At 34.4% G+C, this 27,516-nt stretch overlaps 1 protein-coding gene across 3 annotated transcripts in view; it reads left to right on the top strand.

The window, feature by feature from the left end:
- Nucleotides 1–3,537: 3,537 nt before the first annotated feature.
- Nucleotides 3,538–27,516, top strand: part of LOC128982221 (sentrin-specific protease 1-like) — a 60,051-nt gene continuing 36,072 nt past the window's right edge. For 2 of the 3 annotated variants that reach the window (XM_054401287.1, XM_054401289.1), the window contains exons 1-6: nucleotides 3,538–3,721; nucleotides 12,985–13,100; nucleotides 14,155–14,207; nucleotides 15,775–15,876; nucleotides 17,976–18,102; nucleotides 18,779–18,957. In XM_054401287.1, coding sequence (XP_054257262.1) covers nucleotides 3,648–3,721; nucleotides 12,985–13,100; nucleotides 14,155–14,207; nucleotides 15,775–15,876; nucleotides 17,976–18,102; nucleotides 18,779–18,957 — 651 coding nt within the window. In that variant the 5' untranslated portion in view covers nucleotides 3,538–3,647. Of the gene's footprint in view, nucleotides 3,722–12,181; nucleotides 12,338–12,984; nucleotides 13,101–14,154; nucleotides 14,208–15,774; nucleotides 15,877–17,975; nucleotides 18,103–18,778; nucleotides 18,958–27,516 lie in introns of all 3 variants that reach the window. The other variant, XM_054401288.1, reaches the window with a different exon arrangement.

The following is a 27,516-nucleotide window of genomic DNA, read 5'->3' as shown; positions in this document are numbered from 1 at the left end:
GTTAACCACAATCTTCTGCATGGGAAATTGAGGAGTTTGGGAGTATACAGCATGGCACTGAAGACGATTGACTCCTATCTGGCTGGTTAAAGCACCAGGTTGTCTCTGTGGAGGGTGTAGCATCCAAGCCCAAGAGTGTCAGGTATGGTGTCCCTCAGGGATCAATATTGTAGGTCCGTTTTTATTCCTGGTAATTATCAGCAATGACCTTGATAGAGATGGAGGGGTTGTGCTTTTTGCCGACAATACAACCATGGTGTCACGGGGGACCCAAGTTGAGCTGTCCACTGCAGATGCCAACCAACATCTCTCCGTAGCATCCCGCTGGTTTGAAGAAAGTGGTTTTCAGCTCAACCATGATAAAACCCAGACACTCTGGTCTGCAGTCTGTCAAGAAATGCCCCACCTAATGAACCAGTTAAGCTCCTTGGATTTCATCTGGACAGGAAATTGGCGTGGAACAATCACATAGGCAATGTTCGCAGCAAACTTTCTAGGGTGTGCTGTCTCAAGCTGCGATATTTTATTACTGAACAATATTATACACCTGCTTAACATCTATCATGCCATGTTCCATCACTGTCATGTGAGTTATGGCCTACTACTTTGGGGTCATGCCGCTGATGTTAAAGATATATTAGTAATCCAGTACGTGTTGTAAGATATATTTCATTTTATTGACCGCCTTGCCCACTGCGAACCCATATTTGCAAGGCTGGGGATATTCACGGTTTATAACAATTGCATCCTCGTATGCTCACTGCTGATCCATGACCACTGCGACAAGTTTCAACTTCGTTCAGCGGTTCATGACCACCAAACTAGGCAGCACGGGTTGCTTGATGTGCCCAGGGTTAGGCTGGTGAGATCCCAGAAGCAGGAGCAATTTACAAATCTATAACAAGCTGCCCAACTCTATCAAACAGCTTGAGCGTAAGCTTTTCTTAAGGAAGCTGGTCCCTCTACTCAAGTCAAGAGCCTTCTACTACTCCCTAAAAGAATTTTTTGAAGACATTTTCCCAGAATTTTCTGACTGATCCGCCTATCCACATGCCAATGTTGTAAATATATTTTCTGTAAAATGATTTGATTTGATTTGAATTAATTGTTATTTTTAGTACCAAGTTACCTACTGTCAGAATCTATACTTGTAGGCTTAGTTATTGATAGGTATCCCATTTATTGGCGAAACGTTTGTTGTTGTTGTTTGTTGTTGTATATTGCTTTAAACTAAATGGAGTAATTAAAAAACCCCCTCTTCCCATCAACAGTAGGCGTACTTACACGTTTGAAATATCTTTAATCTACGCTGATTCCTTAAGAGCCCCTCCTCATCACTGAGCTATAATAATAACTAAAACTTTTATTCCCTAGTACCCTAGTCTGTGGCTTCGGCTTGACCTTGTCTTGTCTTCTTCTTGATCAGTGAAGTGATCAATGAATGATCGAATGATCATAGGATCCATCACATCGAACAAAAACCAACGAGCACATAATATAAATAAATAGAGAGGACACGCTTCAATAAGCGCAGTACAGCGGAGTGTCGCCAGTCCAGAGCGCCGATGGCGGTTGAAAGCATGTCACCACACTAGCGAGCGCCGAACCACGGTGGTGCAATCCGACAATCCACTGTACTGTACAAACGCACGTCGTATAAACGCCCATACAGATATACAGTATTTGTTGTAAATCCTGTATTTTTAAACAATTATAACCGTAGTAAGGTGTAATCTGTAGAGTTGAATGGTGATAGTTGACATATTTTGTATTGATTTCGTTTTATTTAGTCATTTAGCTTAGTTTGAACAGTGAATTATTTAGGTTAACATAAACTAATAACGCAAACTTGTGGTTTTTAGGAAACTAAACTTGTTTTTAGGAATAAAATCAATATAGACGACAGAAATATTCCCAACGACATAAATGTACTAAAGAAAATTACCACTGACTACTGTTATGGCACAGTTTATGGATGCCACTTTTTTCCGGGGACCTTTTTTTTTACAAGAAACCGACCAAAATCACCACAATTTACTACTCAAATATATATGCAAGATATATTTTACTGCAAGATTACATCATTTTAGCAAGGAATTTATAATGATCAGATCCACACAAGCAGAATCAGAAGCCATCTCAACAAAACAATCACATTTCTTGGTCAGTAATAATTAATAAAATAATGCTATCTGTGTATAAATATAATAAACTATTGTAAAGTAAAACTACAACCAGAATATAATTATTTACACTTCCCATATAAGTTCCTTACTTCCTGGATTAACTTGGTAGTTTATCAAAAACTAATTATGAATAAGCTTTTAGAAATTTATATGAAACTAGCTGGCCCGACAGACGTCGTCCTGTCCTAATGTGGTTTTATGTCAAATTCTCGTTCATTTTCAAGATGACCTCGATCGCATGGTTCAATCACGTCCTGGTTGAAGTTCGTTCGCTACGCTCACTCACCTTTAGGTTGGAGCTCGTTCGTTCGCTACGCTCGCTCACCTTTTGGTTGCAAATTAGCAAAATGGTCCGATTTTGATGAAATTTGGTACAAACGTGTAAACCTACGTTTATTCGAACGAGTTCGCGATCCAGCATAATCGGGCCACGGGGACGAGGGTTTATGGGGGGTTTTATAGGATAAAAATGGAGTTTTCCCATTTTTACCCTAAAAACAAAAAGATTTCCAATTTCTTTTCAAACCGTTTTGTAGAGCTTAAAAAAAGAAATAATTTAGTATATTGAAGCGCTGTTGTATGCCTAATGGTCACGGAGAAAATTCAAAAATAGTGTAATTTAAAACTCCCATGTTATTCTTATGGAGAAAATGAAAATTGTAGTTTGCTTGTTTATGGATATATATTGATAAAATTTTGGCAAATTTATTTATTTCATCCTATACTATTGACGTATGGTCAAAAACACTTTTAACTTCCCCCATAGCAGCAAACCTAAGCAGTCGTTAAGTCTAATGTTATTTAAATAGGGAATAAATATGTCTTATTTATGGAAATATTTTAGTAAAAATGTAATCAGACAAGTTAAAATTTGCTTAGTCTGCAGGTTTGCTGTGGCGGGGGTATGCTCATTGCATCGAACTGAGCTAACTTAGCTTCTCAAACAGTTTTTCCATTCGTGGGATTATTATCCCCAAAACGGGACTTTTAGACCTTTAGCGGGATTAAAAGGGGATGCGGGATAAAACGGGATTTTTAGCTGTGATGACTATTTTTTATTTTTTCTACTTAATTTTAGCGAAAAACGAACTCCAATTGAATAAAATACTGTAGAAAATATAATAGTAATGTCTAAACAAGTTTTTAAACATGATACGTCAAATATTATACTTAAGGAGTGACTGGAGAGAGAGGAGGGATTGTACAATAAAAAATTAATAGGGAAAAAATGGGATTTTTCACAATTTAAAAGCCGGATTAAACGGGACTTTTTTTGGCCGTCGTGGGGATTATTTTTATGGTCGTGTTGTGTTGTGCGTGTCCGGTCCGTGTGTTGGTGTGGAATTGTGGAAATCTCAACTTAGTTTTTCAGTCATCCGTTGTTTGTGACAAACTTAGTATAGTACCGTATACATTTTTATTTTAAATCTTTAAGTACTATTTAATTAATGGTGAACAAGTATGTCAATTTTAGCCGGTGTGTTTCAGTGGTTAAAGACAACACTTTGGCCATCGCAAGCTTTGAAGCGTCGAAGGTAGCCTACCCAAATATTTTAACTAGGCTAGGTTAGCCTATACCTATTCATGAAATAATTAAAATGCTAAGCTTAGTATTTGGCTAGTTGTTACTAGAGCCGTAATAACCTTCTTTATGTTATAGATTTATTCCCAGAATTTGCATTTATCGGAACAAATGATGGCTGCACTTTAGTTTGTAAACTAGGCTAAGTTAAAGTGTTCGTAAACGTCCTAGCCTACACTTATTCAAATCAATATATCGATTATTTTATTCGGAATATCAAGTTAGGTTAACTTAACCGAATGAAGTAATCGATATATCGAATAGGCTAGTCTAAGTTATAAGTTAGGCCTATATCGATATTCTTCATTCGAATGAGTGTAGGCTAGGACGTAAAATAAAGTGCAGCCCAAATGTTTCAGTGTAGCCTAAGTTAGGCTTTGCTTTGATGAGGTAGGCCTAGGCGTTGGCCTACCTAAAAATAATTAACTTATATTAAGGTGACCGTGGGAACCTTTATTTGATATATCGGCAAATATTTACCGTATTTACACTGGGATATGATGTAATTTGTATATGTCTACTTACAGTATTTTTAACGCTGAATCCAAAAATGCAATCAGTTTTGGTCGGAGAGATTCCTAAGTGGCGGTAGCGGCCGTAAAACGAAGGTTAGGATTACGAATCTAACAAGGATAATTGAGCGGTACTGAAGGTAATGGTAATATGGCGTGGTCTGGACGGGTCCGTACTGAGTGAAGAGTGAGGAGTGAGGACTGAGTGAGAAGAGCAAACAACTGTTTATAGGCCTACTTGATCTAATGCGAAATGAAATCAAATCAATTCGTTTTGAAACCAAATGATCAGTTCTTATTTAGGCATGTGAGGAAGGTAGGTCGGGTTTTATGCGGATTCGTGACTGTATTAAGTGTTTTGAAGTGAGGTTAGATTAGGAAGGTAAAGGTTAGGTTATAATGAACCGACTCATTAATTTATGCAACTTCCAAACTGTTTTTGCACAATTAAATAGTGGGTGAAACACAATGAAATAACGATATCAAAAATGCGCGTTGAGGCCTTAGTCAATGGTTGAGGATTGGAATGAGGACGATGATCATGTCGGCAGTGGCCTAGCTTCTATTACTGATATTTTACGTGAATAATTTCTATTTTGTTTTATAATTTATGTTCACGTGATTAATAGTTTATGTATGGTAGTTGATTTATTGTATTTTATAAACATCACCAAAGTCCATTTCCTTTTTAAAATCTAGTTAATGCATATTGTAACTCTGATTTTGCTCTCATGGCGTCATAGTATAGAATGGTTTTGTCTGTTTAGTATAGAATATAAACAACTGACAGCTGTTTCCACTCCACAAACCTTCCACCCCTTTTAGTGTTAGTCGCCACTAGAACTTGGACTCGTCCATACCACAAATATGGTAATATATCAACAAAATCGAAGCTTAATATTAATTATATAACTGTACGGCCACTTAGGAATCTCTCCGACCAAAACTGATTGCATTTTTGGATTCAGCGTTAAAAATACTATAAGTATACATATCAAAATTACATCAAATCCCAGTGTAAATAGGGTAAATAATTACCGATATATCGTTAGAAACTAGGCCTAAATTTTTACCTGAAAACAAAGGTACAAAAATCTTTCTGCTGTGACAAAAATTCCTTGTAGGCCCTAAGTACACCAATCATTTCAATTTTTTAAATGGTGTAGGGGCTGCACTTAACTTTAGGTCCTACACTCATTCTAATGAAAATATTGATTATTCGATTGTTTCATTCGATATATCATTTGGTTAGTTAGGTTAGGTTAACCTTACCTAACAAACCAAACGATAATGTATATCGAATGAAACAATCGATATATCGATCGATAGGCTAATGTATTTTTATTCGAATGAGTGTAGGACCTAAAGTAAAGTGCAGCCGGTGTAGGCCTAACTTAGGCCTATTAACTTAGTGATGTTCAGCTTCAAAGTCAAATTTTCAAATTGTTGATCTGCACTTCAATATTTAAGTTACACTCTAAAATCTAAGTTTAATAGCCCAAGTCATATTTATTGATTGAATGATTGATTGTTAAGTTATGTAAGTTATACTAATTTTAAAGTAGGGTAGGCCTAAATAATTTCATTAACAACCCGTAATTCGACTGGTAAAATCGTCAAGTAGGCCTACCGGTAACTTAAGGTAGGCCTTAGTGATAGGGCATTCGAATACATAATCGAATACTCAAGTTATTCGAATACGACCAAGGTATTCAAAGATTCGAATACTTCTGGCTGTACCTATTTGAATACTTAGGTACTGACATTCGGCCGGTATCAATAAAATTAAATCAATCTAGGCTAGTTTGAATAGCCAGAATAAATTAATTCAAATTCGGCCGATGTGTTCTGAGTTTGAATATATACTAATTCACAACAACAACTTTTAAGGTTACGTACTTAAAATGGAACCTTTACTGTACCCGACTCAGGAGGGATCAATTAACTGTCTCATTAACTTAAAATGGGTGTTAAATTTGGACACTAACCAGCATTATTAATTCCTTTTTATATACCTGCTTTTTAATTCCTAGCTGTACCTGCGGGCTTTGCCCCGTTTAACTTCACAAGTGAGCCCGTTCGCATGGCTCAATCACGTCCTGGTTGAAGTTCGTTCGCTACGCTCACTCACCTTTAGGTTGGAGCTCGTTCGCTCCGCTCACTTGCCTTCAGGTTAGCTCGTTCGCTACGCTAACTCACTTCCAGGTTGAAGTTCGTTCGCTACGCTCACTCACCTTTTGGTTGCAAATTGGCTGTAGTCATAAATTTAAAAAAATAATAGTGCTGCACCCTGTTGGTAATCCTTGTAACTTTAATGCTATTGAACATCATAAAACAGAACCAACTTGTTTAATTGAAATAGCTGTTAAGATTCATTAATTCCTTTTAAATATGAAAAATCATAAGGTTAACATGGGAAACTGCAGAGCCACTGGGGCGGAGCCCGAAAGCCCGATCAGAATAAAAACTATTTAGTTTCCTATTTAATGCCCAAAGAATCGGTGTAGTACCGAATTTCAGACTCCTAGGTAAATGGGAAGTGGGAGAATTAGTGATGAGTGAGTGAGTGAGTGAGTCAGTCAGTGAGGGCTTTGCCTTTTATATATTTAGATAATTCAATTAACCTAGTAATGAATCATACTGTTTTAAAGTTGAAATTCACTTCTCATTAAATTTATAATTGTAATGAATACTTTTGTCTAGTTATTTCACAATATTAAATGATTCATTACCTAATTGAATGAGAGTGAACAATCATCTATTTCATTTGGGTTTATAAGTTAGTTTGTTTAAAATATAACCTATTTTATGTTAGAGTAGAACTGAACTACATTTATTTTCATTTAAATGTATTTATTATACATGAATGGCAACAATGCTTTGATTTACAAAACTAGACTTGGGAAAATTGAAATTGCCATAGGCCAATTGGTTTATTTAAGTAGCCTACACCATGTTGCTATAAAATTATTCGAACAAATTTATTCAAATTCTCAAATGTGTTTTATTATCCCATCACTACTGGCCTACTTAATTTGGCCTAAGAGACTATGGAATCATGCTTGCATTTTTGAAATTATTTATTGTGTTTAAACCACTATGCCTATTTCAATAGTGGAAAAACAGTCTGGAGATAACAACAACTCGATTCATCATAATATAACCTAAACTTTACGTTCCTAATCTAAGCCTACCTATCCTACCTTCAAAGGACACCTATGGTCTTTCACAAATCCACATAAAACCCGACCTACCTACCTCACATGTCTAAATAAGAACGTATTAGTAGAATGAAATTCAAACGATTGTAGTTTTTCAGTTTTTGCCACAGCAGAAAAATCTTTGCGCCATTGTTTTCAGGTAAAAATCTAAACTGTTAGTTTCTATTGATATACAAAGGTCAGGCAAAAGTCTGGAACCCCCCAGTTAACTTTTTAACGCGTTGCAGTAGGAAAACCAAACTCGGCACATATTTACAACATAAGGAATTGCACTTTTTCATCAAAGTTACAACTTTGCCCCAGCCCCCAAAATGGGGTATTTTGGGGGCAGCCCAAAATTTTCAAATGGAAACACCTATCATGTGACCCCTCATTTTAAAGGGTTTACCAATAGAAATTGAATGCTGCAAACCAGGAGTCAATATCGCACCCCTAAGCAAAATGGCAGCCATTTTAATTATTTAAGATGAGCAAATAAGATAGGCCTTAAGTCTGGACACCCCCAGTTAACTTTAAAAATGTAATATTTTAATACTGACCAAAAGGTGAATTCTCTTTTTTACTTTCTCCCCCTATACCATAGTATATGGAGAAAGTATTGTTTATAAAGGTATGCTGAGTTTAGTTTTCCTGCTATAAACCTGTTAAAAAGTTAATAGGGGATATTTCAAAATGACTGCCATTTTGATTAGGGGTGCGATATTGACCTCTAGTTTGCGCCATTTAATTTGTCTTGAAAAATCCTTTAAAATGAGGGGTCAAAATCCCCCTTTTTGGGGGCCGGGTACAAGTTCTAATTTTAATTAAAAAGTGCATTTTTTAATGTAGTAAACGTTATAAAGTTAACTGGGGGTGTCCAGACTTTATCTTGCTTACCCATCTTAAATTAAAATGGCTACCATTTTGATTAGGGCACGATAAGGACCTCTGGTTTGCGAAATTCAATTTCTCTTGATAACATTTGAAAATTTGGGGCAAAGTTGTAACTTTGATGAAAAATTGCAATTTCTTGTGTTGTAAATGTGTGCCGAGTTTGGTTTTCTTGACTGCAACGCGTTAAAAAATTAACTGGGGGGTTCCAGACTTTTGCCCAACCCTGTATAAATTACTATATAGGTATATTACCATGGTCACTTTAATACGCATAGGCCTAAGACTTACCGGTAATTTCCTATTTAAGTCCTAGTAAGTTAGCACTTTGGTCATGCTATCAAACCATCAGATATGGTTTCATAGCATACTTACTTATTTTAAATTAATTGTTAGGCTTAAGTAAACTTAGGTCTTAAGAAATTTATTGATGTGAATCTGCCAATAATTCACCAATAAATAGTGGAATGTGCGCCAGTGCACCTTATGATGTCTAATATTGGTCCTATTTCGGTACAATAGGCCCACAAAGCGTAAAATACATATAGGCCTTCCTTTATACCATTTTTCCATCATTGACCAGTAATGGCTGGTTAGATTTCATCGAGGCCAAAGAGTCATAGCGGTTAACTTGGCTGTAGTTACAAGGTCCATTCATCGTTTTCCTCTAAAGTATTCCTTGATGGAGTAGGCTACAGAAGCGCACCTTCAGTAGTTCCTTTACTTTCATAAAAACATTCTTTTAATAGGGTATTTTATATTAAACACCAACTTTAATAACAGTTATTTATTTAACAAATTTAACAAGGATCATAATGTAAAGATGTAGTAACTCTAACTGAAGTCTTACTTTGTTTGTTTTGCATTCATAATAAACAAAGAACATTTAATTTAATATTATCAGCTGATGTACAGGATATAATAATCTTCCCTGGAAAAGAATCAGTTTATTGCCTCTTCAGTATTCTCTGAGATCATCTTATTACAGATGATGGATAACATTTCTTTGTCCTGTGTGATGCTTGAGGGAGAGTCATTTGGTTTGTTTACCACTTGTGCATGTTTCTGTGACTCAGACTCTGAGGCTTCGTCGGACTGTTCATTTAAAGATACTAGTGTAGAGCGCATTTGATCAACATGGCATTTAACCATTAAACCTTCAACTTCAACTTCATAATGGCAGTTTCCTAATATTTTGACCACCTTACCAAATTTCCATTTAGGATGATTACTTCTGTAGTCTTGAACTTGAACGTTATCGCCGGTGCTAAAACATCTTAAGGTACCAACGCCTTCTGTGTCAGAGATCGTTTTCGCCATTAGCAGATCAATTCTCGTACGTATACTCCTTTTGAACATCATCTCCGCAGGGCTTCTTCCGGTGCTTATGTTCATAACTTTACGGGTTTGTAGAAGGAATCTACATAGGTTTGTATGGATGTCTCCAGATTCTTCAGCCATTGCACTTAGTTTCCTTTTTAGAGTTTGTACATAACATTCCCCTTGTCCATTTGAAGCTGGGTGATATGGTGTTATCAGTTTATGTTGGATACCATTGGATTCCATAAAATGTTTAAATTCATGTGAAATGAACGCAGGACCATTATCACTAACAATTGTACTTGGAATGCCGAATCTTGCAAACATTTCTCTTAAGATTCTTATAGTGGAGAAACTAGATATGCTTTTTGTTTCCTTTACTTCCAACCACTTTGTATAATATGAATCTACTGCTATGAAAAAGTATGTACCTCTGAATGGTCCTGCATGATGAATGTGCACCCTTTCCCAAGGAATATTGGAGTTTGGCCATGGTTCATGGTACTTTGGATCATAATGTAAAGATGTAGTAACTCTAACTGAAGTCTTACTTTGTTTGTTTTGCATTCATAATAAACAAAGAACATTTAATTTACTATTATCAGCTGATGTACAGGATATAATATAGGGAATTACTTTATGTCCTGGTACAGGTGGTTAACTAGAGTCTAATGCCAAGGACAGGATACCTATCACTCTTTTTGCTTCCTCAGCCTGCAGAATGGAAGGTTCAGATTTCCTCCTCTTCTCGTATTTTGTGCAGTTGGTTTCTGCAGCTGAGGTTAGCCTATCTATATTTTCCTTGACCTGCACCAGATAGCTATAGATGAATCGGCTGTAAACAGTCATCACTTCCAAGGTACGAAAAAGTCATTTATAAAAATCAGGAAGAGAACAAGCTCAAAGATTGAACCCTGTGGGACCCTAAGCTGACATTCAATTTACTGGAGAGTGACAAAAATGTCACTGATGTAGTGATGTGTGATAATTAAAGGACATTTCTACGCAAAGCAGAGTAGCCTATTGACGTCGTATCTCAGGAATGCTTGATAGTCATTAAAGAAAAATCATGAAGCGCTCGTGCCAAAATCTATTTCGATGGCAATATTCTGGGACAATAGGTTAGGTCCGAGAACAATGATACACATATAGTCTCTAAAGACTCAAATTCGTTCCTTGGTTACGATGTTGGTCTTCTGGTAAATGCGTGAACATGTCCTCTATCACTTCACTTTAACCCTCCGAGTGTTATGTGTCGTAAAAGCGACTCATAACACATCCGCTGTTGTGTTATGTGTCGCTTTTGCGACACTCAAACACTGTTTATGGCGACAGCTCTGGGACTGATGGAATCGGATTGAACTGGATCGAGTTATGTATCGTTTTTTACAGCAGATTCAAAGCTTTCTCCTGATGTCTGTTTCTATACGCTTTTCATTTTAGTTCCGAAAATATTGTTCAGACAGCTGACGTGCGTATTTGTCAACAGCTTGGTTAACCTCGCACCGAAGACTGATGTGTTTTATTGCGTTTATCATTGTTTTAGTGTTAAAAATCAAAAGTAGTGATATACGTGGTGCATTATAAGAAGATTTAAGTGATTTTGAAGGGCTGGTTGATGATCCTGAAGAAGTAGGTAGTGATATTGATGTAAATTATCAGCCAGATTCCTAGCTATGGTTAGGCTATGCATTCTTAGCTAAACGCTATGTACCGAAATCAGTTTTTTGCCCATTACTTATTTATTTGCAAACCTACTTCCTTATATTATTATATTTTTGGAATCCTCATAAAATTCTGAATAAAGTGGCCATTTAAAAATATTTGTAGACCTATAAACTATAGCAATTTATTGAGCGCAAACATAATTTTTTTTCATTTATTTTATAATTTTTGAGAAATGTTAACCCCACAAAAATTGTTGTACATTTCTTTGTAAGTTAATGTTTTATATGTTACATTAAAGCCCATAATTTTCCAAACAAAATGATATATAAAACAGTATACTTTACATTGTTTTTATGTTTCTAAGATACATTTTAATCAAACGCTGCGATTGCGCAATAAATGGGCGAACATTAAGACCAAAACTAGAGACACTAGAGGAGGGATAATTTGTGTACTTGTACTTATTACCCAACCTAACCTGTCTTTTAACATTTTGTTTAGCCTGAAAACTCCCCCCCCCCCCCAGTCAACTGTTGGTCTGGCCCACTTCCTATTAAGCTTTTTTACACTTGTAGCCTACCTACTGTTTTTCACAAGAGGGTAAATACACATGAAAGACGGTAGGTAATTTAAGTTAAACTAGGTGATCCCTATCGGGACTCTCTAGTCATCATCAGACCCAGGATTCAAATGACACAAATTACATCTTACCGGTACCGGTACCCTACCGCCATTGACTATGACTATATGTGCTTAATCTACAAGATTATTAACTTATTTGATCAAATATTTTCGATTCTATACAACAATATTCGTTTCTAGGTATTAAAGGAAATATTGTCTAACCAGCCAACAAAGTTTGACATAGCATAAGTTTGACTTATTGAAGTATCGTTAAAATGGGGTAAAGACTAGTCAAATGGCAAAAACAACCATATCAGTCAAAAAGGCATCATTATTTTGGAATAAGTTTAATGGGTATGTAGTTTTGATTGATTTCAAATATCTTAACTTAAAAATACTTATGTTTCTTTAAATACTTATGCCATTAAGATAAAACTAAGTTTTAAGTTTTGTTTACATACCGGTATAAGTTAAATCTGTACATTGTAGGCCTATAGACCTAAATGTATTGGCTTTTTTAAGCTGTATTTAAGGCTCTTAAAGTTACTCTTTTTTAATTGTATGAAAAAAAAACGTATATTGCAATTGGCCTACCGTATATTTTTTTATACAAGTTGCCTATATAGGACATCCTTATTTAGGTATCATTTAACCTAGGCCTACCTATGTTGGTAGCCTATCTATATGATTTTGAACTAACTCAGAAAAACCATAGAGAAAGTTTGAAGTTTAGGTTTAATCAATTAATCCGTTAAAATATATTGCTGCCAGATAAATAAACATTTTTGCGTAATTTCTTTAGGCCTACCTAGACTTGACAAAAAAAAAGTTAATTTGCTTTTATATTAAGATTTAAAAATTACCAACTAACTTGGCTGTTTTTTTTTTTTTTTTTTTTGTAAATTAGTAATGAAACATTTTTAAGATAGAGTTTAAATTAACCTATGAAGTAGCAGAAGGCAGTATAAACATAAGTGTCTAATAACGTTTAATGTCTACAGAGATAGTGTTGCTGAAGAAGAAGATGAAGATATATTTTTGAGCTTTCAAAGTTCAAGCAAAAGAACCAAGTTCATGACAACACCAGTCATAACAAATAAAAACCCAATGTCTGATGGTAAGTCTTTAGTGGAACCAATTTATCTTTTTTAGCAAATTTCCCATATAGGGAATCAGCTATTTTTATTAATTCAAATTAAATACTTTATTTCAGTCTATTACAATTATTATGGTATAACAAGTTCTATTTATTTTAAGTTTTCCCAAAAAGGTTTATTGTATTTAGTCCTAATAGATTTGTGTTCGCCCAATTATCAATCAATTATCAATTATTTAAGATGGGGACGCCACTATGTGCGTATTTTAACCCAAATATGAGTGAAGGATGAGTGTAGGATGAGTGGCGCGATCTTGTAGTCTTGTTAGTGACTAAAGCCGACATATTCCTTAGACACAGCTGTTAATTAATAGCCCATACAGCTAATGGCAACTAAGGGACCTACAGTTTATTGTGGAAACCGAACCACATTTTTTCCTCGTAATTAAAGAATTGGTCTAATTATTAGGATAGTACTGCAGATAGTCGTAGTACTCACTAGCACGGACGTTAATCCATACCAGGGAGCATCGCATTCACAGTGCATCCCTATAAATTTCCACAATTTGTGACCTCCTATAGCTGGATTACAGGACGACGCCACCCGTCCCAGTCTAATCCGCCTTTCTAATTAAGATGAAAAATGTTTTAAATAATAGAGTAGGACTATAATCATAAAATGTTTAAGGTCCAATATTCTGTAATCTAAAGGGGAAAAAAGATTGATAAATAGGTTTTTATTTCTTAATAAATTATGAAAAACAAGTATTTAGGGATAAGTTTATTAACTTATGTGGGTCCAAATAAATTGCACTGTGCTGAACTGCTGTTATAAACCACCGGTAATATGGGGAATTATGATTATGTAACAGAAGGCTTAATTTAAATATAGGCTACCGTATGTAATAATATGAGTAGGATTACCGTATCATAAGTTAATAATTTTTTTATGTCTAAATATTTTTTTTAATAAAAATATTTTCGATACAAGTAGGCTATAAAAAATGTGTATTACGTTTATTATTACGTATTACGTTATGACCATGTCTGCATTTATGTTTTTCTCTTTTTTCAGGTACAAACTTCGAAAGATCTTTGAGTCGGCCTCAAAACATTAGAAATATTCCTGTAAGTTTTCTTTATCTTAATATTCACCAGGTTCATTTAGTGTTTAGTTAAAATTCAGTAGGAAATCTCCCTCATTGATAAATAGGGCACAAAAGGCCTCTTCACAAAAAGGGCAAAAAGATTGATATAAACAATTATTGTCCTATTTCCCTTATTTCAACTTTTTCGAAGATATTTGAAAATATTTTTCCTTCTAGACTGATATCTTATATTGATAAACACAATATTCTTTCCCCGGACCAATTTAGCTTCACAAAAAATAGAAGTACAGTCGATGCCATCCACCTTCTAGTCTCATCTTTGACTCAATCCCTTGATTCAAGAAAGGTTGCAGCTGGAATCTTCTTCAATCTTAGCAAAGCCTTCGATACGGTAGATCACGGCTTCTTTGCTCACTCGGGATAAGAGGTGTGGCTTACTCCTGGATGGAATCTTATCTGACCGGCAGAACTCGGCAGTTCAAATTCCTTTCATTGATGACAACAACTGTTCAAAGACTGCATTTTCACCTCCCCTGGCAATCACTGCTGCGATTCCCCAGGGCTCGGTGCATGGTTCAGTCTTTTTCATCCTTTTTATCCATGACCAAGTTGTGTGCCTGAGTCTGAAGGTAGGGTATGCTTGTTTGCAGATGATACATCATTGTCGTTGTCTGCATCCTTGTTGTGTGCACGACCTCAGGACAAAAGCAATTGGTCAGATGATTGTAAAAATTTCTTACTAAGAAATTTGGCAACATGTTTGTACTCTAAAAAAGTTCTAGTGGTGGCTTACTACGGACTGGTTTTTCCTTTTCTTTCATATGCAGTTGCAGTTTGGGGACATGAGTGTCTAAATTCCAAAAGAGTTTTTAAACTACACAAAAGAAAGCCATCAGAACAGTTTTTAAGCAGCATCGTAAATTTTCCTGCAAAACACCTTTTGTTAACAATAAAATTCTTACTTTTCCCTCCATCTATTTCTGTATATGTTAAGAAAAATATTGACCTTTTTCAAAATCTTTCCCACCCTATCTCCTATGGTTGAGAAGCCGGGTCCGATTTAGGCATTCCAAAACAAAAAACTACTGTTTTTTGAAAATCATTTACTTTACAATGGCATTAAACTGTTCAATGCACTGCCCGCTCCCATGAAGAGGGAAAATAGTGTGGACAAATTTGGCAAGGGGGTTAAGAGTCTTATTTTGTCACACTGTGTTACAGTGTTGAAGAATTTTTAAGAGAACAATGATCTTTAGTTTTTAGATTTTATCTATAAGTATAACACATTGTTTTGATTTGTTTTAAGAGAAATTTTTGTTGACGCTAATATGCAGTTTGTAACAATTGTCAAAAATAAAGATGTTTGAGTCATTTTAAAGACATGTTTAAAACAGAAATGATTCTTTTGAGTAGGTGTTTATACCAGTGAATCAAATAAAAAAGTTTTGCCTACTTTTTCTGAGTAAACTTTTTCTTATCTCAACACTAAATTAGCTCATCTTATTTGATTTCTACTGTGTTTTATACTGAACATTAAATTATTTTTGGTAAAAACTTCATTTTTATCATAATTTTTATGGTTACAGATAAGGATTGAGAAGAAAACCTTTCGTCAAAGAGTTATGAGTCAAGAGGTTAAAGAAAATGATCCTGATGTCATAGAAGTAATCGATCTCGACAGTAAAAATGTAAGATCCATATTACTGCTTTTTAACATCTTCTATAATTTGTTTTTAAAATCCAATTATGAATGAGCTTGGCCCAATTTTCTTCACTTAAATTACTTATCAATGGCCAAGTCCTAATGGCTAATACATACTCCATAGTATTTTAAATTGGATATAATGCTGATACCCCAGAGTGTGTGTAACCTTTGTGCACCAAGAATTATTGAACATTTTAATCTCATTTAATATTTATTCAAACATTTGGTTTAAATGAAAATTTTAATCTTGCTTGTTTTTCCTCATCTAATCAACAACAAAACCCGGTTTTTAAAGTAGTTATCTGGTAGTCAAACATAGTAGAAATGTGTTAATTTTAATAAAATATACATCTTAAAAATAACCCACCTATCCCGTCAACTTGCACCACAACCGACCTGCAGCTCTGCCAACAAAAGACATGATGCCTTGTTACTGATTAAGATATTAAGTTCTTTCAGTTAGGGAACGTTAGGGAAGTATTAACAGTTATTTTTTGTCAGCGTAGCCTAATTTGTAGTACAGTAAAACCTTGATTATCCGGGGTAATGGGAGGGAGGGAGACCACGGACAACTGAAACCACGGTTAATCCAACTTGAAAAAAATCCATAAAAATGCCTTAAACTGTTTAAATGGACGTTAATGTGATAATCTGCATATTGATATTACATCATTAAAATACAATTAGTAGTACACTACAATCATGATAAGTCATTAACATTGGGCACGTTCTGGGAACATGTACCGGTGCAGATGAACCGGTGACTTACTCACCGGTACCGTCCCTGGGCAAGAGTCTTGGTATCCCAGAACGGTTAGTCACTGGTTTACAGTACGTACATCAAATTATAATTTACACATCCACCTACTATTTACTTTATAATATTTAAATAAAACAAACTTATCCTCAGAGAATAAATGATTTGAAAACTATTCACTTATTAAGTAATATAACCCCCCTCATAGAATAAATTATTCACTCATGAAGTAATATAACCCATCAAATTGATGAAAATTATTCTATGGACCCGCCATCTTGCCGTAGCTGCATACTGTTGTCCAAGAAACTGACCTATCAGAGGCCGCTGGTGTATTATGCACCGTACAATTTCTCTGGTGCATAAATCTTGCACCGGTGGAGGAAAAAGAGGAAATACCTGTCTGCTATGTTAACTCACCAGTCTCCCAGAACGACACATTTTATGCATTGGCCCTATCTGTCAGTGTTCCCAGAACGTGCTCATTGGTTCAGTAGTATAAACTGCAAGGTTTAAAATCACAGCTTACTCAAACTTTTTTTTAAGAAAAAAACACTGTACAGCAATAAAACTTGTAAAGAACAGATTAATAGAAATTCTAGTATCTACTGCTAGTCATATGCTACTGAAACTAATGCAAACATTAGAAAACTCATAAAAAAGTATAAAAACATAGTACTTAACAATAATAATAACAATAATTGTAAAATAAGATTAAGATAACATTTACATAAAAACATCACTTATTCTTTCTCTTTGTTCTATTTTTTCTTGGTTTTCTCTTCATACACACATTAACCAGTTTCCATGGTTACTAATCACCGGCTACTAAAGTAGTCATGGTAACTGATTGCCCAATCACAAACTGTTGTGACAAAGCAAGCGCACAGCAGACAGATGTGTGAGCAGACGATTGTCAAGGTGTAAGCGCCAAGCGGATAGCTTGACGTTGAAGCTATTGATCGATTATTCCTCTTACATGTCTTCAAATTTACAATCTTACTTTTTATTTTCCAAATGAACTGTGATGTTTCAAAAGCAAGAATGTGCATAGTAAATAATAAAATAATAATAAATAATAAATAATGCTTGGACAATGAGGTTATGTACCGGTAACCTAATTTTAGAGGCATCTATTGACCCCGGTTGATCCGCCCCTGGTTAATTGAGGTTCTATTGTATTTTAATCAAGTTAAAGGTTTTGTTAGTTGGCAAAAGTCTCCTTATTTAACTTTACAAGTAATGTTATCCTCTAACAACTAGTGCTATCTAGTACATAGTTAAGTTCTTTAACTATTACATTGATGTAATTGTTTTTGTTGAAGGAGCAAAAGCCAGTGGAGAGAAGACCACTTCTCACAAACACGGCTACTAGGATAAAGCCTAGAAACTTTAATGCTGACTTGACAGCAAGAAAAACACATAGTCCTCACTTGCACAGGAGCAATCAAGGTAAATTATATCCAAAGTGTAATTATTTAATTATTTGTATGTTTTAACTATAGTCAGTAGGTACTCGATTGGTAAAAAATGAGGTGCCAGGAAACTGTAACCTATTTAATGTCATTAGTAGCCTACCTGTTTATGTACCTATTAATGCCAATATTTTTATCTTTCCAAAAAGAGAGTTATCGGAACATCGTTCCATCGAATCCCATCGCAAATCGAGCACTGACTATAGTTGCTTCATCTGTGCTTTTCTACCTGAGAGCACAGAAGACAATTACGTGATTTAAAAAAATGCACTGTACATAAGAGATACATGCCTACCGTTAATTATTATAGAAAGAAACACTTGACTGTAAAACTTTATTTTGTAAACTCTTTCTGGCTTTGTTAAACTGACTGTCATCAAAAGAATATTAACAACTCTCAAATTTAAATAATGTAAATGTAAATAAACAGAACAATCTTAAAATTGTAAGTTTACTTTTTGACCTATACATCTATAGGCACGCCAATTTATAAGAATAATATAAGAACATTAATAAGCTTATGTGTTGGCCCTAGTTAGATTACAGCACAGTAAGTTTAGTAGTTTTTAAAACCAATTTGTCATGAATAAAATAGCCTATTTTTAAAATAAGTCCAAAGTTAATACACTAAATTGTTATTCTTTTGTCAACAGAAAAGAAGCAACTGGAAATGTGTGTTGGACTTTCGAATTCCAGTAAAAAGCTGGAAATAAATGTCTCGGTTCCTGAAAAGAAGCAGAACGGAGTTCACTCTTCGATTTATAATGGTTTTGCTAGTAGCCAGTTACGACCTTCGCGGACATCTACACCTAAAGTGACAGCTTTGGATCAGGTATGAAATGACTCCCATCCTAAATGTGCTTGTTGACAACTCTAGAGGTGTTCTTATAGTTTTATAGAGAGCTAGATAAGTTTGTTTGATATGCAAAAGAATATTTTTGTTTTCCCAATTTCAAATTCGTGTTATTTTTGCAGTTACTGTACGGTACTTAGCGTGTCAATTCTATTAAATAGGATACCTTGTAGCTAGAGTCCAGATTAGCGCTAGTAAGAATAAGAATAAGAATAAGAATATGTTTATTGTCTTTCAGGCTACATAAGCATTAACAAAGTCAAATTTACAGCAGAAATGCCAAGTCTCTATACTAATAATTAGGCCTAAGGGTAATATCACATATCATAGAAATATACAATTCATAGGAACTATACAAGAATCAAAAATTATACATAACAGATTTTAAACATTAAAATTCTATCTGTTTTAATAAGAAAAATTCACTAAGTGAATAGAAAGGATTTTTAGATAACCACTCATAAAATTTGTTCTTAAAAACTTTAACAGTATATTTCTTACTAAGATTAATTACTTTATTGTATACCTTAAGGGATAGTACTACATGACTAGACAGTGATTTGCTGAGCCTATTGTACTCAATTACTGCTTTATCCCTATTACGAGTGTTGTAACTGTGCATATCCCCAGTGAGTGTAACAAGATCCTGATTTTTTAGTATATAAGATACAAGTTCAAAAATGTAAAGGTTGATAATGGTTTGTATTTCCAACTGAATAAATAAAGGCCTGCAATGAGCACTTTCATCTGACTTGGTCATAACTCTAATTGCCTTCTTCTGAAGGATAAGAATGTCATCAATTTTAGCACAGTTGCCAAACAAAATCAGACCATATCTAAGAATAGATTTAAAATAGGCAAAGTAAGCTGTTTTTAGATAATGACTTGGAACGCACATTGTCAATCGTTTAAAAAGATAGATAACTCGTGAAAGTCTACAAGATATGTGCTCAATATGTGGTTGCCAGTTTAACTTGTCATCAATATAAATTCCTAAAAACTTTGCATTTGAGACCAAATCATCAGTAATTACACCATCTACAGTTCTTAATGTAAATAACATTTTTTGAGTTTTTTGATTGTTAAGTAAAAATCCATTTGCTTTAAACCAAGTTGCAGCGTCTTTCAAAGTTGTCTGGGCAAGTAAATTGAGATGAACAAAGTCATCAGAAATGTCTACAAAAGTGGTATCATCAGCATATAACAAAGACTTTGTACGAACAGAGCTAGGAAGATCATTAATACTAATTAAGAACAGCAGGGGTCCTAAAACAGATCCTTGTGGGACTCCGTATTGAACCAAGATTTCCTTGGAATGTTCACCATTAACTGAGACAGTTTGAAGTCTATTTTTAAGATAAGATTCAAAAAAAGTTAATGAATTACCAGAAAACCCGTAGTAGTTAAGTTTTAATAAAAGATCATCATGGTCAACACAATCAAAAGCCTTGCTCAGATCACACATAGTGGCCTGAGCATAGGCTTTGTTCTCAAAAGTCATGAGCACTTCTCTTACGAGCCGATCCACAGCATCGATAGTGGATTTTCCTTTCCGAAAACCAAATTGAGAAAAATTGAGAAAGTTATTGTCTTCTAAAAAATAACTAACTTGATCATACACCAACATTTCAAAGAGTTTACCAACAATTGGAATCACCGACACAGGTCGATAGCTTTCAGGTTTGTCTTTTGCGCCTTTCTTATAAATTGGACATATTTTTGAGATTTTTAATTTACTAGGAAAAATACCTTCCTGCAGACATTGGTTAAAGCTAAAAGATAACGGTTGAGCAATACTGTGAATTATATTTTTAACCAGATCATTAGATAAATTATAAATATCTTTACTTTTTGTGTTTTTCATCCTCTTTGCAGCATTAATAACATCACTGGGTGAGATTAACTTCCATTCAAAAACCTTACGATTAATATTTACCTTATGCACTAAGTCTCTTACACTAATACAGGGGTTATCTATTTGTTTCTTAATATCTTTTACTGAATTAATAAAATATTCATTAAATACATGGGGATGTATATTGACTTCCTGATTCTTACTTAACAAATTACTATTAGGCCTATTAATGTTAATTATTTGCGGGAATGTTGCTGAAAGTCAACAGTCCCGGAAGATCAAATAATTTATACCTGTGCCGCTAGGTCAAAAACTACAATGTTTGCAGTGTCTGTAGATCAAAAGTCCCAGTAAGTCAAATAGTACAGTCCGAGCTAAAAACGTGGTCTATGTTAAAGCAATTGACTTATTGGGAATTTGACCTAATGCAACAGCAGTTTTAATATAACGAAATACGGTAAAATACAAGTTCAGTTTCGCTGAGTCAACAGTGCCGGAAGATCAAAAGCAATAAAAGTGAACGTCGATTCAGTGTAAAGTAGACCTCCTGCAACGCTTACTACACCAACAAAACTTGCTTTTAGTTACTTCGTGTTTTGTCATAATTAGAATAGAGCTAAAATTATCATATTTGGTACATAGCTTATCTATTAATGCTTCTTGCCAACTGTTTGGTCAACACTGTAAATAGGTATAGTTTATGTAATGAAAAGCCTTTCGTCAAAATTTGTGGCATAAAATACACGCAAGGACGATCTGAAAATTTCTGGTTATTATATACGTTTGTAAAAGGAGATCCATTTAATTTTAGAACTATTTTATAAGTTATAATGTAGTCTACACATAAACTGTGTAAATGTATTACGCCTCGGAAGGGTTGAAACCTGTCCAAACTATCATATATATTATTAAAACGTAAATATGGTTTTTCACATTCTGAATTAACCAGTCGACGGATTTTCATTATTTTTGTGTTGAAAGAAAGATAATTTTGAGAACTAGGGAATCCCTAGTGGAAGTGATCAATATATATCAATACAAAAATTGTATATTGATACGTATTGATACGTATGTGTATTTGGGCCAATACACATCAATACACATCAATACATATCAATACAAGTAAATATAGGATCCGAGTCATTAGCTTAATTGAAAATAATTTGTAGCTTGTTAAAAAACAATTTTTAATTTGTTTCAACACATTGAATCACATCTACTATGCACTAAAAATAAAATAAAAATGAAAAAGTAAAAAAATTCTTGTCAAAAAGCTCTAGGTGTTCTCGAGAATTGAACCTGGGACTCCAGCATGGTAGCCGGATGTCTAAGCCATTACGCCACGGACGCTTCATGTCTGTCTAAGTAATGATAGCCACTTTGAATGCGAGAAGCTGTGTTAGGCCTCATAATTAAACTTTGAAAAGATTTTTCAATGGCATTTGTGTCATTTCAAGCATGTACCTATATGCTTTAAAATGTTTCAAAACTGTTTTATTACCAGTTCAAACTGTTTTCTTGCTACTTGGGTGATGTGAATAGTGTGTCAATACAATTTATTTTTATTGATTTCTAGAAATAAGGAATTCAATTCAATAATGAATTTGTGAGTAATTTTTATCCCTAATAACCCATTAGGAAAGAAATTGTTAAAAGTTGTCGAAAGTTGTATTACAATTGTTGTATAATAATTTTAAAACATTTTGATTTAATCTTCATATTACAACAATGTTGATATAAGATTGAAACAATTTTAAAAATGTTTAACAATAAGTTTTTTGCAGTTGAAAAAAATAAGTTTCAATACGAGCTGTAACTGTTTTACAACAATTTTAAAATTGTTTTACAATCAGTTTTTTGAAGTTTAAGAAAATTAGTTTTAATACAAGTTGTAAACTGTTTTATAACAATTTTAAAATTATTTAGCAATCAGTTTTTGGCAGTTTAAAAAATAAGATTTAATACAAGTTGTAACTGTTTTACAACAATTTTAAAATGATATATTTTAAAATTATATTGAGTTTTAGGTACCTCAGCTAACGTCTATGACCTAAAACTAAAGTTTTTCCTTTTTTTAAAAAAAAATAACATTTTTATTACTGTTTATTTAACCACTTTACATTGATATTTTGTATAATCCATAATGCTCATAGGTATGTGATACATTTTAGAGATATTTTGAATTTTATTTACCCGTATTGATGTCTATTGATTTATATTTACATCTAACATATTTAAAAAATATTCTCTATTGATATCAATGAACGATTTGTTTGCTCTAATGATCTATATTGATATATTTTATGTTTATAGATGTCTAGTGATATGTATTGACTAAGTTTTCAGTTATGTCTATTTGTTTGTATTTACTTGTAATGATATCCATGAACATCTATTGATATCACTAAGCATCTAGTGATATCAATAGATTTTTTCTATTGATTTCTATTGATGTCTTCCACTAGGGATGTCAAAGCCATAATTATAATTAAGGGTCCCAGATTTTAGAAATGAAGTTTTAATTTTTTTAAAGTCTAGCAGCCGACGCTAACCTTCTAAGCCAGCTTTTAGTCTATAAGTATAAAAGAGGATGTTTGTATATACAGGGTTAGTAAAAAGTGTGGAGACCCCCTGTTTTTTTTTTTAACGGCCCATACTAGAAAAACTAAACTCGGCACACCTTTATGGCATGTTATGAAGTACTATTTGGGCATAACCGTCACTTGGTGTACATCCCCAAAATGGGGGATTTTGGGGGAAACTCAAAAATTTCAAATACAAAGACCTACCGAGTGACCCCTAATTTTGAAGGTCCTGGTAAAAGAAAACCAAAAACTCAAACTAGAGGTATTTATCTCAATCCAGTAAAAAATGGCAGCCAATTGAAATTCTCATAAATTGAATTTAACTTGCAGCTTTCCAAGTCTGGAGACCCCCTGTAAATTTTGTAGCGGCTCACACTAGGAAAACTGAACTCTACTCACCTTTTTGGCATGTTATGAAGTACTTTTTAAGCATAATAGCCACTTGCTTACCAAACCCAAAATGGGGGATTTTGGGGGAAACTCAAAAGTTTTAAATGATAAGCCCCATCAAGTGATCCCTCATTTTGAAGGTCCTGGTAAAAGAAAACCAAAAACGCAAACTAGAGGTTTCTATCTCAATCCAGTAAAAAATGGAAGCTGATTGAAATCTTTAGAAATTGGAAATAACTTGCAATTTTATATTCAATTGGCTGCCATATTTTACTGTGTTAAGATAGAGACCTATAGTTAGCGTTGTTAGTTTTCTTTTATTATGGCCTTCAAAATGAGGGGTCACTCGATGGGGCTTATCATTAAAATTTTTGAGTTTCCCCCAAAATCCCCCATTTTGGGTTTGGGAACTTATGAGAATTTCAATTGGCTGCCATTTTGTACTGAGCTGAGATAGAGACCTCTAGTTTGCGTTGTTGGTTTTCTTTTACCAGGACCTTCAAAATGAGGGGTCACTCGATGGGTCTTTGTATTTGAAATTTTTTAGTTTACCCCAAATTTCCCAGTTTGGGGATGAACACCAAGTGGCGGTTGTGCCCAAAAAGTACTTAATAACATGCCATAATGGTGTGCCGAGTTTAGTTTTTCTAGTATGGGCCGTTAAAAAAATAACAGGGGGTCTCCACACTTTTTACTAACCCTGTATATATATATATATTTGTTTGTTTGGCAGTGATAAACTCAGACACCGCTGAACCGATTGCCACGAAACTTGGTACATACGTGTAGAATTTCATGGAATAGGTTTATACGCCATCAATTTCGTGATCCGTCCAATCGGCTCCGCCCCAGTGGCTCTGGAGTTTCCCATGTTAACCTTATGAGAAATGGAATTAATGAATCTTAACAGCTGTTTCAATCAAACAAGTTGGTTCTGTTCTATGATGTTCAATAGCATTAAAGTTACAAGGATTACCAACAGGGTGCAGCACTATTATTTCTTTTTCATTTATGAAAACAGCTAATTTGCAAGCAAAAGGTGAGTGAGCGTAGCGAACGAACTTCAACCTGGAGGCGAGTTAGCGTAGCGAACGAGCTAACCTGAAGGCAAGTGAGCGTAGCGAACGAGCTAACCTGAAGGCAAGTGAGCGCAGCGAACGAGCTCCAACCTAAAGGTGAGTGAGCGTAGCGAACGAACTTCAACCAGGACGTGATTGAGCCATGCGAACGAGATCATCTTGAAAATTGAGAAGTTAAACGGGGCAAAGCCCGCGGATTACAGCTAGTACAATATAATTTGCTTAGCATAACAGCTGTAAACATTCAGCATTTGTGACACAAATTCAGCATTTGGAAACAAATTTAAAGACATATTTAGAGTTGACTTATTTATACTATGTGTAATGCTGACCATTGATACATTCAATTCCTAGGTATGAGGATGGCAGATTATTTAAATTTGCATAGAAAAATAGTAGGATGTTCAAATTATTTTTTAAAGGAATCTTTGTAATCATCGATTTGTTTTAGTCCCATAATTTGTTTTAACTAACAGCTGGTTGAATGTAATATTGTTCTATATAACTATTAGGTTTTTGGCGAATTTCCCATATAGGGAATAAGCTATTACCGTAGTACTTATGGTAACACCTGGACCCGGGACCGATTTAATTTTTCGTTTTGAGGTCCCTAGAGGCCAAAAACACCATCCGTTCAAATTCATATATACAGGGTGATCAACTCAAGAGGCCACCATTGGGAAGTCGGAAACGGTAAGAATTAGAGAAAACATTAAATGGGGGACATTCCTTTATTTTTTGTGGCAGTTAAAAATATGATTTTAGTTTTTTATCATGTTTTCGGATAGAATATGCAATTTAAAAACTTTTTTAGCCTTGACACTTTTTCGATAAACCCACTCGTTAAGGAGTACAGCCTATGGAAAAATGACTTCCGGTGTACATTTTACACCATGTAGCTCCTAAACGAGTAAGTTTAGAGCAAAATTGCAAAAAGTTAATTAGTCTTAGAATTGCATCTTCATTCCTTAAAGACTATAAAATAAAAAGTTTTCCACTTTTCAAGTTTGCCGCCATTTTTCTAAATAATATAATTTATATTTTTAATTAATTTTATGGTCTTTTTGGAATGTGGATGCAATTGTAAGACTTTTTTACCCCTCGTATTTTTGCTTTAAACTTACTTGTTTAGGAGCTACATGATTTAATATGTACATCGGAAGTCATTTTTCCATAGGCTGTAACTCCTAAACGAGTGGGTTTATCGAAAAAATGTCAGGGATAAAAAAGTTTTAAAATTGCCTATTATGTCCGAAAACATGATAAAATATAGGGTGTTCGATAAGAAATTTCAAATTTGGCCGCCATTTTGGAAAATGTCGGCTGAATTTCAAACGACTAAAATCATATTTTAAACTGCCACAAAAAATAAAGGAATGTCTTCCATTTTAAGTTTTCTCTAATTTTTACCGTTTCCGATATCCCAATGGTGGCCTCCTTGAGTTGATCACCCTTTATAGCCTATATTTATTTATTTATATATTTTTCCTGGGGGGAACCCCAAGACCCCCTCCTTTTTGGGGGGTATTCCATACCCCCCAGGCCCCCGGTGACCCCCCCCCCCCAAAATATATGTCTAGGAGCGCCCTTGTCTTCTTTACCTATAAAACACATGGGATACAGCCTTTTCTTCACTGATCACGTAATGCGTGATTTTCTATAAAGTCTTGGAAAAAAAAGGTAAAATAGATAGAATAAAGGTGTACTGTATGTGGTTTACACACAAATATTCATCAAGCTGTGTGATATTTTGTTATTGCAATGAACAATTTGGGAGTATCGTATTGTTTAAGTCGATGGAAATCTCTGTTGATCCTGTTTTACAAGCAAACCAAAAAGATACAGTAGTCACCACTCTATGCGACATATTCTAACCAGAAAATTGTAATCGTATGATTATATAAGCATTGGTAGGATTGCAAAGTACTACACAAACATTATTTCAAGGGTAATAACAGTCACAATTTCCGCCGACTTAAAGAGTCAACTAAAATATTATACTAATGGACACAACTAAATGGAACAACTAATGGAACAACTCACGATGTACATATAACAGTTCGATATAAGCATTGAGTATACACGTCAGTGGATACGTGTATACCGCACCCAATGATATAAGCAACGGTTCTTGCAATTTATTGCTTATTGTTTTTTAGAGTTGTTTTCGGACTTACTCTGTTTTCGGACGTACTCACACTCGTATAAGGTTGTCCACGTTTGTCATTGATAATGTAGCCATGTTACATGGTTACACCCGTTGTCAAGAATATGGTTACAAGTTTTCCGTCTGTTTTTGAATAGCGATACATTTTTTCACATACTTAAGAACCACCTGATTTCGTGCATTACATGTTCGTCTCAATTTTAATTGCTTTAGTAGGCATTATTTTGGTTGATGAGGACTTCAATCGGTCCTTTCAATGATAGCTCATGAAATATAGTACTTTGTCCATTAATTTTATTGTTTGGTAAAATGGATTAAATTATCCTGCAAACCCAAATAGAAATAGTAAATATAGTATTTGAAACAAATCAGTAACATGTTAATATTGTAACCTACATTATTTCCTTGAATTGCATAACAGCAATTAACTGGGCTGATCCTAATATAAATAAATCAATATGT

Source organism: Macrosteles quadrilineatus, unplaced genomic scaffold, assembly GCF_028750875.1.
Source record: "Macrosteles quadrilineatus isolate MER2022 unplaced genomic scaffold, UCM_ALF_1.0 Scaffold_201__1_contigs__length_191814, whole genome shotgun sequence".
In the NCBI taxonomy this organism is placed as follows: domain Eukaryota; kingdom Metazoa; phylum Arthropoda; class Insecta; order Hemiptera; family Cicadellidae; genus Macrosteles; species Macrosteles quadrilineatus.
Note: the sequence above shows the minus strand (reverse complement) of the source record. Positions and strands in the feature narration are given on the sequence as shown.